The sequence below is a fragment of the Onthophagus taurus genome, chromosome 7, assembly GCF_036711975.1.
Source record: "Onthophagus taurus isolate NC chromosome 7, IU_Otau_3.0, whole genome shotgun sequence".
Lineage (NCBI taxonomy): Eukaryota > Metazoa > Arthropoda > Insecta > Coleoptera > Scarabaeidae > Onthophagus > Onthophagus taurus.
Window position 1 is genome coordinate 34,129,155 of NC_091972.1, and position 15,116 is coordinate 34,144,270.

General features: G+C 33.6%; 1 protein-coding gene across 1 annotated transcript in view; it reads left to right on the plus strand.

The window, feature by feature from the left end:
- Window positions 1-15,116, plus strand: part of LOC111418754 (neural cell adhesion molecule 2-like) — a 455,796-nt gene that overhangs the window by 417,883 nt on the left and 22,797 nt on the right. The window contains exons 8-10 of the mRNA XM_023051417.2: window positions 4,824-4,954; window positions 5,244-5,403; window positions 11,690-11,983. Of these exons, the coding sequence (XP_022907185.1) occupies window positions 4,824-4,954; window positions 5,244-5,403; window positions 11,690-11,983 (585 nt within the window). The remainder of the gene's footprint in view (window positions 1-4,823; window positions 4,955-5,243; window positions 5,404-11,689; window positions 11,984-15,116) is intronic.

A 15,116-nucleotide genomic window follows, 5' to 3' on the forward strand; every position in this document is an offset into this window, starting at 1 on the left:
ACTTATTTACTCTTTTAAACACAATAAGTAACTTTAGATAGAAATAACAGAAAATAAAACATAATATAATATAATAGGGGTGCGATGCGCTTCGAACATTTCACCTCGCTGGTTCGAGTGGTACTGCTTATCGGTTGTCGCTGCGCCGATGTGTTCCACGCAACCAGGGATTCCCCTGGCTTCGTTTAATTCATTCTAAATTTTCCACACTACCATTACTCCATGAGCATATCTCACAGTAGACTTGCTCTTTCTTAATTTAGCTTTGCCCACATAGTCATCTAAAGAGTGTGACTCAACAGTATAAACTGCAAATTTTTGCACCACTTTTGCGAGGTCAGAACATACTGCTTTAACCTACATTGGTGTTTTTTTTTACTTTTGATGACCTGAATAGCAGTCTGCTTCGTCATAACACCATCGATTCATCTAACGATAGCTCTATCCCAGCATAATATAGCTGCGCTTTATTTTGTTGAAGGAATCTATGATTGGTAAACATTGTCTTTTCTTGTGTGCTTGTACAACAAATAAAAAGCAACCAAAAAGAAACATTGATAACTGTGTCAACTAAATGAAAATTCATTGGAAAATAGTGGAATATTAATTCAATTTTTTTATTGAATCATTTGACTTTAGAAACTTTTCATTGTCGTCTTTCCAAGAAAATAAACTGAAATTTACAACGTTTGTGTCGAATTCTATTTCTGCTTATTGTGCCCAACATAAAGATCTTTTGTCGAGCCATGTATACAAATATTGGCACGTGCTTCTAAGCGAGGTTGTTAAAAATTTATAGTTTTTCTTGAAAATTTGTATTTAAATTTTAAATATTATTTCGCGTTCCTGTTTGTTTTATATAAAAGTCTTCTTTTTCAAATAAATGTTTTCTTTTGTCGTTCAGATTTCGTCGAGCTGCATTCGAAACCTGTTTTTATTAAAAGTTCCTTTCAATTTTCATTTTTCTTGAAACTATTTTTTTGATACCGCGAGATTTTCTAGTAACACAGGTTCATCATTATTACATTTACTAAAATATTATTGGAACCTTTGAAGTAAAAAACTTCGTATAAGAAAACCCCTGTTTTTCGCTAACCATGAATAACAAGAAGCCCCATTTGTGAAGCTTCATGAGGTTATATTATTTTAGCTGTTACTGAGCTTTCATTGTTATTGAAATGCAGGTTAGTTTTTATCAACTCAAAATCATGTCATTAATATGCACTAGGTCGCAGTAGTTACTACAGATGTATACAGATAAATTCCCAAAAACTTTTGTATATAAGATCTTCTCTTGGCATAGAATTGAACTAAATAATAGTGATGGAAAAAGTGTTACCCATATGCTACTCCACTTACATTTCCACTTATGTTTTTAATAATGAAATTAGAGCAACAATATGAACCGTTACTACAATTATTTAATGAATATAATACTAGAATAAAATTTACAGTTGAATTGACAAAAGTAGAGCAAATACCATATTTAAATTTGAAAATAATACTAGACCATATATACAATAGAACCTTGCATTACTACAGTAACCACTCTAAGACTCAAATCCTAAACACAACGAATAATTTAATACATGGAGCTATTGCATTGACTGATAAACCATTCAGGAATGAAAGAAAACCAGTGATATATGAAATTCTTTTGGAAAATGCTTATCCCAGAACCTTAATCAATAAAATGTGGTACAGTATAAATACAAAACTTTCTATTCAGAATGTTGATCATTCTGTAAATACAAGTAACAACATAACAGAGGCAAAATCACCACCTCTGAACCAGAGATATAATCTACGTAATAGAAATAGAGACAAAGTAGGAGGTCTAACACAATATTTGTTGACCAGTTATATCAGTAAACATAGTAATAATGGAAACTCAATAGAAACAGGTAAAAAATCTAATGAAAGCACACCTAACAAACTTAATTTCAACAAAATCAAGCACACCGGGTATGTGCTTGATTTTGTTGAAATAATATAACCAATAAAGTAACATCTATTTTTAGAAAACATGAGTTTACAGAATTGAAATTCGCTCCTTATAACAACAATAAAATTGAAAACTTGCTCACCAATATGAAAGACAAAATAAAGACTATAGATAAAATAAACACGGTATACGGAATCAATTGCAAGAATTGTGATAAATCATACATAGAGGAGTCTAAGCAGCATCTTCAGAAGCGCATAAGTCAACATAGAAACGATGTGCGACAATTCAAAATAATTGACAAGCGCTATGAAAAATCAACACGACTTTGATTTTGAAAATCCTAAAGTTATCACCACGAGCAGTGATGGGCGCTGGGTAAATACGCGGCGGGTAGGTATTTCTAAAATGGGTATTTATCCGGGTATTTACCCCGGCCCAGGGTAAATACCCAAACAGTGGGTATAAAAGTGATACCAGTAAAAATATATCGATTCCAATAAAAATGAAGAGGAAGACGAGGAATTGTCAACAATCAAAGACGAATCTGCCGTAATTTAGATTAGATCAAGTTATTATGATTATTATCAGCAAGCAGCTCTCTGCGTCCATTGTTGGACATAGACCTTTCCTATTCTGAGCTATTTGAATCCAATTGTTGGTCATTCTTTTGACGTCTACTTCGTCTGTTCGCTTGCGGTCTTCACTCAAGCAACCGTTTTGTCCACTGCTCATTCTTCATTCGCACGACATGACCCGTCCAGTTCCACTTAAGCTTTACCACAATGTTGACCACATCATTTACGCCAGTTCTTCTTCATAGGTCTTCATTTCGTATGTAGTCCCTCAGAGTTAGACCCAGGATCGACCTCTCCATCTGTCTTTGCGCTACTTGGATCCTCCTGGCAGTGGTTACCGTTAATGTTAAAGTTTCGGAGCCTTATGTCATAACCGGAAACACGCATTGATTGAAAGCCTTTCTTGGCCTTTTCTCTTGAACATGTCTCTAAGATTCTTATGTTTAGTTCGCTTGGGTGATTATCTCTCGATACACGAACCTCATAGCCAAGATATACATAGCTGTGAACCCTCTCAATCTCATTATTTGATTGATTTCTCCTTGTTGATATTTAGCACGACTCTTGCACACACCTCCTTTAAGTCGTTCATCATTACTTTAATCTCTCGAAGGCTATCTGATATAAGAACTATATCGTCCGCGTAGCGCAAATTATTTAAGCATTTGCAATCAATGTTTATGCCTTTTTGGATCCAATCCAGTTGTTTAAATGCACTCTGAGGACTGTGATGAACAATTTGAGTTCAACAGTGTCCCGCCTTGTTTTACTCACAATCAGTACTTTACTACTTTTACTCTCTTCAGTACTTTCATGCAATTTTACCGTCATTGTAGCATTCTTGTAGATGTTATAAATAAGTTTGGTATGTCGATAAGCGACTCTGCATTCTTGATTTTGCTTGCAAAACTGCCATCAACTCAATTTAAATTAAATTTATAAATACCTCAAAATACCCATCTTGGGTAAATACCCCCGGGTATATATCCAGGATATTTACCCTTGAAAATAAATACCCGGGTATTTAACAACACTGACCACGAGTAAGAATAGTTTCAATAGGAAAACCTTAGAAGCTATTCACATTACTAAAAATATTAATAACGTGGTCAACTTCAAATCAGACACAGGCAATACAGGTAAAATATACGCGGGAATAGTTGATAATCTTGATATTTAGATTATATTGAAACAAATAAGTAATTCATAAATGACAAGGCATCATAATTAGTATTGAAAATTGGATTTAAATTTATTTTGGATTCTTATAAAGAAATTCATACCAGTAATAAAACTGGTTTGTCGTAAGAGCCATTTTAGTCACGCAAGTGAGAAGTTGAGAACCACATGATAATAGACTAATCCTTATGAAAATAACAATTAAAATAATTATAGATGGCAATTATCAGCTCTCCCATTGTTTTTTCAACAACTGTCTTTGAATTTATATATTCTGATTATAAGTGTAGAATTTAACAAAAATTTTAAATGTATTATTTTTAAATGTTTTGTCGTTGTGTTTTCCTTAAAATTGTAATTGTTCTTTTAGATTTATATTAAAATCCTGATGATGGGCTTATAATAGCCCGAAACGTCGATTAAACATGTTTGAGTAAACATAATTAATCCATGAGGAGTGTGTTATTTCCTTTTTTACATTTTGTAAATAAACTTTTTTTCAACTAAACAACAGCTGACTTATTCTCATTTCAAAAACTGTTTCAGTAACAAAAAGGTTTATATCCTCTTCATTACAAACTGTGCAAACGTATCAAAAGCAGAAATAGTTGCCCGTAAATCAAATTGTAAACCAGACTTTCCCGTGAAATTAAAGCATTTATGTGTATAATCATAATTGCTCTATTCAACATCACTCAGCAGTTCACGTTCAGGTAGAAAGAAGTTGAGAAAATTCTCTTTTCGTATTAGTGCAAACAAGGACGGAAAATATGATGACGTTAACATTACATAAATTTTAAAACCCAATCAATCTCATTGTTAATCAATGCTATATTTGATCACAGGTAGTAAACGAAAATTTGACGAATCCCGATGATTAAATCATTTAATCGATTCTGTAGACTTTCTTTTAAGTTCTACTAACAATAAATATTTTAAAATTGTTGGGTCTAAAAGTTTGTTGGTACTAACGTTTATACCAGTTAGTGATTTACAAATTAAGGTAGTTTGATACCGCTGCTGCTGTTATAACATGGGATTCTGGGAATACGCCTGGAAACTAAACGACAATTTCCTGCCGACGAGAAGGTATCCGCGACTAATTACCACCGGTGTTGCAGATACCCCCGAGGCACAAATAATCCTCGGCACCTCCCTTAATCCTGACGCAATCCGGGAAGGTACCGACGTCTACTTCGACTGCATCGTAAACGCACACCCCAACGCCTATAAAGTCGAATGGAGACATAACGTAAGTACTTAATTTTATTACAAAATGGAAATTTTAGGACTTTTCGTTTCTGTATAACTCAACTTAACAAAATAATAAAAGTGTAAATTGATTGTAAAATGTTATCTCCCCAACAAATTGGTTAAAAAACTCTAAGATTTACGAAACACTTTCATTTTAATGCTAATTTGGTGGAGGGATATTATCAAGTGACGTTCTTAATTTACTTTTGAAATGAGCAGTAGACTGCGTGCTAATTTTGCATTAAAACGAAAGCAAATGAAACACTCGTGATTTCGTGTTTCGGCAGGGTAAAATGCTAAACCACAACGTCGCCTCCGGCATCATTATAAGCAACCAGAGTCTCGTTTTGCAAACGGTTTCAAGATCCACAGCCGGAAATTACACTTGCGTGGGATACAACACGGAAGGAGATGGCGAAAGTCGACCCTTTTATCTCAACGTGATGTGTAAGTAGTCTTTAACATAGCCTCATATTTGAGTTATTTAATTATTTTTATCAACATTCATTCAGTTACTACATATTTCTGCTATCTATAAATACTTATATATTTTTCAGTTCAAGCATTTCTGTAGTTTATTACCTAATTATTTTTGAACATCTCAAAACTTGTACTTTATTCTTTATGACTAGGTCATCGTTTCTTTAACCGTTTCGTTTCATGACCACGTTTTACAGTTACCATCTTTAACGTTGAATCGACCATTTACTTTTATCTGATCCCAATCTATCTGCCGTAGAACTTTTACGACCAAATTTAATACCTTCATTTCACGATAGTTGGTCGCACCACCTTTTTCAAATCCTTACAAAAACCGATTCCCTACTTTCTCATCAGCTTAAATCCATAGTGCATAAAAAATCGATGAATAATTAAGTTTAACATGGTTAACACGATATCTTGGTAATTACATCAAGTGACTTGTCATGATGCGTACGTAAATTACACCGAAGTGAACTAATATTAGTTTAATGGGCAAGCTATGTTTGTTAGTTGTGTATATTGCGGTGAATGCATATACATCATTTAGCTGCTTACGTGGTCTTTATTACGTGTTTGAGATGCAGAACAAGCGCTACCGAACGTTAACAACATAGCTAAGTAGTAACCAAGTATAATTAGTACCACACAGTTTCATGTTCATAAGAAACATTTTATTATAACGATGTTTAAGATAGGATTTAGTTTTTAAATCAATTTTATTTCAAGAATATTTTAGAACCAACATAAACAAAATAGAAGTAAAAATAAGCGCGGATGAAATGTAATAAAAATGAACGAACATGTATTCTGTAGGGAATATTTGAAAATTAATATGCGCGCTGCGCATGAAACTGACATTTTGATTCCACCACAAACAAAATAGAAATGCGGTGTAAATAAAAGTTTCAGGTCGAATAGAAAATGAAGTGGCCGTTGATTAAAAAACTTTTGGCCGCAGCATCAGAACGTTTATTAGATATTCAGGGTTTTAACGTCACGTCAAAACGGTATCGTAATTTCATTTTTCCTCGCATTGAAAGCCATCCGTCCCCGATGCCACTGAAAAAAATCAACCCCAGAACAAAAAAAAAACGTTGTGTCGACAACCACCGATAACGACATTGTTGTTTATGACATATACAAATGGAAACATTACGATCCAAAACATTTATAACCTACCATGTTTCCTTTTTTTTGATGATGAATAAGTCTCATAATCGCACATTTATAAAGCTACGAAGATAATCAAAAATCAAAATATTAGTATGTAACTAATTGTAATCTCAAAATGAATTTTTTTATTTGTTTTTGATCAAACGTTGATGATAAAGTAACCCGATTAACCGTCAAATATTTAAGTTCGCATTTTTATTTTTTGCGCATACAAAATGTATAAACAATCTTTAATCGTGCAAAAATTCAACTGTCATTATTTTGAACAATACATAATATGTCGATTTGTATTTCATTTCATTCTCAGAACCCCATTATAACGTTTAGTTTTAGGTTTAGTTTTTCGCCGCTTGGTTTCAATCATACCTTTCTAATCGTTCCTTGTGTGTACGTGACTCCTCATCTTCCTCGTTTGTATTTACAAGCCATTTCGGTATGCCTAAGGGCAGTGTTTTGGGTCCACTTCTCTTCTCCGTCTTCATAAATTGCATTACTAAGATAATTAAGTGCAACACTCATCTATATGCAGACGACCTCCAAATTTATACATCTGCAGCTGTGGATGAACTTCCAGCAGCGGTAATGCGGCTTAATAGGGACCTTGCTAGTGTTCTAGACTGGTCTAGATGCCATGGCTTGAGTTTGAATATAGCAAAGACTCAAACTATTGCTTTCGGGTCAAGACCTTTGCTAACAAAATTTTACTCCATCAATAATACTCATCTGACACTCGATAGTAACATCATACAATTCTCTCAAACAGTTAAAAATTTGGGGGTGATGATGGATTCTGCATTGTGATGTTTATTTCTGTTTCTATTCCCTACGCAAACTTGGTTGTTTTCTTCCACCTATTGTTCGTCGCAACCTCTGTTACTCTTTAATTCTCCCCCATTTGGACTATGCCGATGCCGAGTACCCAAACCTCTCGATTAGTCTCCGTTACAAATTAGAGAGATTACAAAATAATTGTCTGCGTTTTATTTTCGACCTGAGAAAGTATGACCATGTTACACTATATCGTAATCATCTCGAGATCCTTATCGGTGAGAGGGGTAGATTATTTCGCATATTAACTACCTTATAGAAGATACTTTCCTCTCAATCTCCAATTTACCTGGTTATCTAACTGCATTTCACTTCATGGCATCTCGCGGTCTTCCTACTAGAGCACAGTCTGATGTCTCACTCATGTTTCCCGGTCATCGCACTCAAATATATCACAGATCATTCACTGTACAAGCTATAACTCTGTGGAATAATTTACCGACAGAGGTGTTAATGCTCGTAGCTTTTCCGTATTCAAAGCTTCGCTAAGAAATCACCTGTTGTCTCTACAGTTATCTGAGAGTGATTTTTGATGTCATCTTTTTCTTTTCCCTCTTAAGCTGACAGCATTATTTGCTCTTTTCCAATCATTTTTCGCTTGATCTGATTTTCTTTCTTTCTTGTTCTCTCCTATTCTTTTTCTGTTATTTAACATGTAGGTAGACTTATGTTAGTTTCTTTACTTTGTTTTTTTTGTCTTTTCTTATTGTTGTCATATCTGGGAATATGAATACTCTCCCGTTTTGAAGCATTCACTCCACATATAGAGGAAGGTTTCTTTGTTTCCTAATACATTGGCGAGTGATCCAATAGTTGAACTTAATACAAAGGTTTTCCCGAAATTCAACGTCAAGCGGGTACCGGGTGAGAGACCAACCCATATCTGTTCTGGTAAAAATAAGAAAAAAATTCTATGTCGCTTAGTTTAGTGGTAATAGACATATATTTTTGAAAATGTTAAAAATCGTTACCATAGATCATATCTTTAGGTACTACAGTCAGAAATGTTCGCAATAATGTGATCAACCTGAGAGCTTATGGTTTGGTATAACCTAAGCACGAACGTTGCTTTATAACTTTAAAAACTCTAACATTTTGAACAAACATCAGATTAAGTCGGCGATTTTTTAAATTTTGTATTAAGTTCAGTGGACACCCTGGGAACTTATAATTTGGATTAACCTAAACGTTACTTTATAAACCTCAATAAGTTTCATTTCTTAATTCCCAACCGTTTTTTTGCTTTAATCACCTTTGTAACAAATTTCAAATCTGTTATTACCCTGCGCACTTAGAATTTGGTGTAACCTAATCTCAAACGTTCCTTTATAACCTTAATAAATTTCATTTCTTAATTCTTAACCATTGTGGAGAATATCAAATCAGTTTAAATCAGTTGTTCTTCATCTTTCTCAATCAGCAGTCTGTAATAGTGTCGGCATGGTGTCCTTTATTTCCATGTTATTTCTTAGCATTCCCCATATTTTCATCTAGTTTCCATACACAGCCCTCTCCATTTGTTTTATGACTTGTTCTCAACTTTGGTTCGTTTTTTTTTGTATAGAGTCCAGTTTTCTTGGTTCTTGTTCCGAAGGTATTTGATGTATGCTTCTTTCTTTTGTTCACATAAATGTTTTATTGGAGGTGAACCATGGTATTTCATTTGTTTAATGAGATTCACTTGTCTTATTCTTAGCATTTGATTAGCTGCGTTTGTGATACCTGCTATTAGGGGTTTTCATTGTACATCCACGCTGTCTTCCGTATTGATTGAACTCTGCTTTATTTTTTCTGTTAATCTATTTTCATATATCTCTTCATCTTTCAGAAGTCAGTATAGAGTTCATGTATTCCCCGTTTATTTTCATTTTGCAAAGTATTATTTTGTGTTCTCACGTCGAGTATTTTGCCACTCATTTTGTTTACTGTGCAGAACATTTTTAGCAAATCTCCTCAAATTTTCATTAACCGTTTTTTCGTTAAATGTTTGGGTTGTACCTTCTAACGGTGCATTTCGTATTCTGGCGTTCCCATGATCACAATTCTAACCTGTGTTCTGATCTTGTCGGCGATTATTTGCAATTGGTTATAAAAATTTTACTGATCATCAATATTCTCTTTTCTTTTGTGAGACTACTATGCATAAAGATACTTTCTTGTTTACAACATGATGTTCCCTATAGCGATTCTAAGTATGTTCTTCTGTCATTCTGATAGCGTTTTTCTCGCCGGACTCGTGTACTAATTGTGTGAGCTAAATTATTATTTTCCCAAATTAACCAGACCTGGGAACGCTCCTTCCTTATCCGAGGTTGGGACCAGCAGTGGCAGTTACTAGGCTACTCAATTCATTTAGCATTTGCCTCAGGTGGGATTGTTTGTATGTACTAAACATATTAAGAGTAGAGTTTTCAATCAGTATAATTTCTATTCCGATAAATACAACATTACTGCCGTTAACTAATTTAAGTTGTTGATACTTGAACTTTTTCTTGATTTCCAGTGCAATAAGCAACAGCAACAGCTATGTGATTATAACGCTCTTTACGATAAATTTTATGCGATTAGAAATTGTGAAATTTTTGTATGGAGCTTAATGTGTTTCAGTGATACAAAGCAATATTAATAAAAAAAAAAAATATAAAAATACTAAAAATAGTATCAATCTAATTCGTTCTTTTTTTATGCCGTCGATGTTTAAGCCCGGTATTTGTAGGTCATAAAGAATTATATTTACGTCAATCATTTTTCTGGAAAATATTGGAAAGGTTATGATTATCTAAACATGATATTATAGTGTTTAGAACGGATGCGGGTGAAGAATCTTTTTGATTGCATTTGCGTAAGTTTTATTGAGATTATTAGAAGAATTGGATTGAGTGAAGAATTGATAAACTCTTATCTTAGTCTGCTAGAGTTGTGTGTTCATAAAATTGATGTGTTCCCTTATAGATCGCTAATAGGTTTTTTGGCATTCAGTGAATAATTATTTTCTTTGCATTTTACATATCTATCACTGAATGACCAGTAAAAACTGTTGACGTATATATTTGAATTCTTGAGAATTGATTTCAATTAACTTAATTTTTAAAAAACGGGTGACTTCGCTTTTTAGTACTCTCCATTTTTAATTGTAGGAGACTTATATCTATGTTCTGACGTTTTTAACAATGTTCTCCCTAACAATGAGGAGAAATCCTTATATTACTCCAATCATCAACTTTCTATAGACTCTTCCATCAATAGTTTCCAAAGTAATTTACAACTACTTAAACTATAAGCTTCACCCTCCACTTATTTATCAACAGCACTGGTTCCTTCACGGAGCTAGCAGAAACGAATTTGTTTTCAGATGGCGTCTATATCTATATACTGACGGATATAAGTGGCGAGGATATTTACAGACTTTAGCAAAGCTTTAGCAACTTTTTTTGTTGAGAAGCTTGTTAAATTTAATGTATTGTCTCCTGAAGACGCTAACGGCATGTCCCCTGAACGTAGTTCATTTTATTTGCTATTATCTTAGCTATGCTTGTTATCTTAGACCAATTTAATAGGTCTGTATATTTTATTTTCAAGATTACAGACTTCCCAGTAATTCTTGATATGTATATATTTTTATCACGATAAACATATGAATCTAAAATTGAATATAAATCCGTTAAATCGCAAAAAAATATATTGGAGGTTTTTAAACTGTTTCATATGCAGCAAATAGTATAATATAGAAAAGTCGTTTCTCCCTTGAAAAATATACCGACGCATTTTATATCTTTCTTCTTTGATTTGAATTTATGATAGCGGGCCGGACAAACATCCATAAATTATGCTGTATACAGCGGAAGATACGTGTAATACGTTATTTATGGGCCGTAGGAACGTGTTTCTCTGCTACTGTCGAAATAAAACCAAAGGAGAGTACTTATGACGGTCAAATGGCGTGTGAATTCGTTATAAATGGAAACGAATACTTTAAAGACCTGAATAATATTCTAACCCAAACTGAGATTTATATATTTTAATTCATTTCTGTCCCATAAGAAAGATTTATTAAACTATAATTTTTTTATGAAATACCAAATTAAATTATTTCTAAAGTAACTATCACGTCCACCATCATTCCACACCTCAAGACAATTCCATTTAAATTCAAAGTCTAGTAAACCGCAAGCAAATTCCGCATGGATTTGCCGCCGCATATTCGTGGTATTTGCATTGGACGCGTGTGTACACAGTGTCTCTGTTGCAGTCGCGCCGACGTGTAAACCGAATCAGACGAGAATTTACGGCGTGGCAAAGCAGGAGAAGACACAGATTTCGTGTCAGGTGGAGGCGAATCCGCCGGAAATTCAGTTCCGTTGGACCTTTAATAATTCGGCCGAATCCGTTGACGTACCCGCTTCACACATCGCCAGAAGCGGCACATCGAGCATGGTTTCGTACACGCCAATGACCGAACAGGATTACGGCACGCTACTGTGTTACGCTTCAAACAGAATTGGCCACCAACGGGTTCCCTGTGTCTTCCACATCATTGCCGCAGGTAAGTGAGCTTTTATCGTTTAAACACTAATTTGGTTCTAGTAAATCCTCTTTAATACTTTATCACATCAAAATAGTTCATTATTTATAAAATCATAAATCTTCCGTAACATCGTTAAATGACATTATTTGGGTTTAGATCACGATTATTAATTGTCAACCTAAATGGTTAAAAGAGCCAAAGAGATATGATTTAAAACTTAATATCTGTGTCATTAACACTGCTCCCGCAATCACGAAGTGTGTGACTCTTACATTACTGCGTTCAATGATAGGTATTGAACCTTAACTGCGTTATCTGATTTGGCTTACATCTGAGCGAGAGTACAGGTGATTCTCAACCTATACGCATAAACTTGGGGATTTTCTCCTCATGACAAATAATGACTAATAGGTGAAAAAATTTGTAGTAAAAGATTTTCTGTTTCATAGATATCTGCGATATTTACTTTCAAATCAAGAATACATAGAACATTTTAAAATACCGTCACAGCAAGTGTTCGAAGTTATTTCCCATATTTTTTATCAATTGGGCTCCCCGAATCCACGATCTCCCACTAGCACAGCCTAAACCACGGTGTTGGCAGATTGTCTGGGTAGCAGCATGTACCTGATTTTGCAATATTTGCTCAGTATTAACTTCCGTGGCGTACACTATGCTTTTTAAGTGACTCGAAAAGTAAAACTCAAGAAGATTGAGGCCGAGCGATCACTGTGGCCAGGTCATTGGACCATCTCGATCTATCCATCTTCCAGGAAACACATTGTCTAAATGTCGCCGATTATATCGGATATCTAGGATACTAAAAACTTTTACTACAATTTTTTTTATCTATGAGTCATTATGTGTTATGAGGAATAACATCCCAAGTTTATGCGTATAGTTTGAGAATCACCCTGTATAGTAAAATAATGACGATTAATCTGGTTTGGGTAAACCGAAGATCTTGAGATCTATGTGCATATAAGGTTTACGAAGTGTTGTAGCTCTAGCCACAGCCTTTACGATCTTGTACTGAACCCAATGAAATCGTAGTCTTTACTTTTGTATTCCTGTATTTGGACTAATCATGCAAGATTTACCACAATATTTCGGTTGGGTTAAATATTGATAGATAAATTAAAAAGACTGCAGAATTATCGCATTTGCTATATCAATCATCTGCTATGACCATTGAAAAAAGTGTTTCTTATTTTATAGCGCGCGTAATGTATGGAAATTATAAAACTTTTTTTTTAAATGAGAAACTGTATATTTTTAAATGTTATAAGAGATATTTTTATTACTTATTCAGCGATATATTTGGATACTTGGGTTTGTAAATGTAATTGCTTATAAATTACGATTTACAATTTTTATACCATCAACAAATGAGAGTACCATGAAAAAACAATAAATATAAAACAGAAAGAAAGTACATGTTATCATAAGTTGAATAAACACAATACAACAAAATGAAACTAAAATAAAAAAAGAAAATTTTCAATATCATTTCCTTCTCTCTGAAAACGTGAAAAGTGAAAACTCATTTAAAACATTTAGAATGGTTTCTAGTGGTTTAAGCGATATTTCTTCTTGTGGCCTATTCATGTAAATTTTACCCTTTAAATATCCCCATAAGAAATAATCCAGTGGTGTTAAGTCGGCGGATCTTGTTGACCATTCAATAGCTCCCCTTCTTCCAATCCAACGATTGGGAAATGCAATGTCTAGAAAGTCACGGATATCTCGTAAATAATGGGCAGGGGCTCCACTTTGTTGAAACCAAATCAGTCTGTGCATGAGACGAGGATTCATATCATCTAGAAAGCGTCTGGCTAATTCCGGCATTAATTGTAATACCAAAAATGCCAATTTCTGTTCCCCTATTAGGGTAACAAAGAAAAAATAAGGACCAATAATTTGATGATTGGAAATTGCTGCCCATACATTAACTCTTCCAGTGAGGATTTTCGTTTGACCAATATCTGCTGTTCTGCCTGTTGACTGTACCTTTTAAAAAGAAAGTTACCTCGTCAGAAAAAATTATTTGTTTACAATATTCTGGGTTATCGTTTAATCGACCCAATATTGTCTCGCAAAACTGCATCCTCCGATCTGGATCATCTTTGTTCAATTTTTGTGCAAATTGTACTTTATAAGGATGTAATTTTTTTTCTTAAGGATTTTTTTATGATCTATCTTATTGTTAGATATAGTACCACGTCCTATAGGCGTACTGTCTTCGTACTTATTGTTAAATATTTCGTAAACCTCCTCATGTGTACGAGTTCTGCAACCATGAAATCAGTATAAAAAATAACATAATAAATTACGTTTTTCGGACACTCACTGGAAATGGCCTATATTTCCTTATTTATTACAAATCGTAAAGGAAAGTACCTCATTTCTTTATAGCAACCAAATAAACAATTACTTATTTATTAGAATAAATATTAAACGTACAATTATTAAGGTTAGAGAAGCTTATACTTGATGTACACTGTTCTAACTGTAAATCACCACATGTTAGTGATGATTTTGATAACACCTCCTGATGAACTCCTGATGAATCACTACTTTATTTTTTTTATTTGGTTGCTGTAGTGAGGGAAACGGCAGAAACGACAATTTGATTCTCGAGCTCGTCGTGTATTTTTTAAATAATTTCTTATAAAATGTAGGTAATTCATTTAAATTGAGTGTCCGAAAAAACTTCATGTATTATTCTTAAAGAAAAGTAACTTCTTCTTTACTCATCGCATTTCTAAATTTTTCTAAATTTCTAAATTCGTGATTCGTAAAGAAAAAATTATACTTTCTTTACTTATAATACAAATAACTATTCTAATTTTACCTGTCACCGCAGGTTTTATAATTTTATCACAGAAACTATAAATTTGGCAACTTTGCCGAGAGAAAGTTTGAATTCCTAAGATTATGTATCCTATCTATAGTTCGTTTTTTTTCTATAATACTTGTCAATGTAAATTATTTAGGGTTTCTGTTGGTATTATCTAGGACCCTTATAAAATTTATGTTGTTTTCATGATTTTTAGTAACATTGTCAGTAACTAATTAATTGAGGTTAAAATACTAATAAATTTTTAGATAAATACGATTTTGATGAAGTACATATTTGTTGTAAAAACGT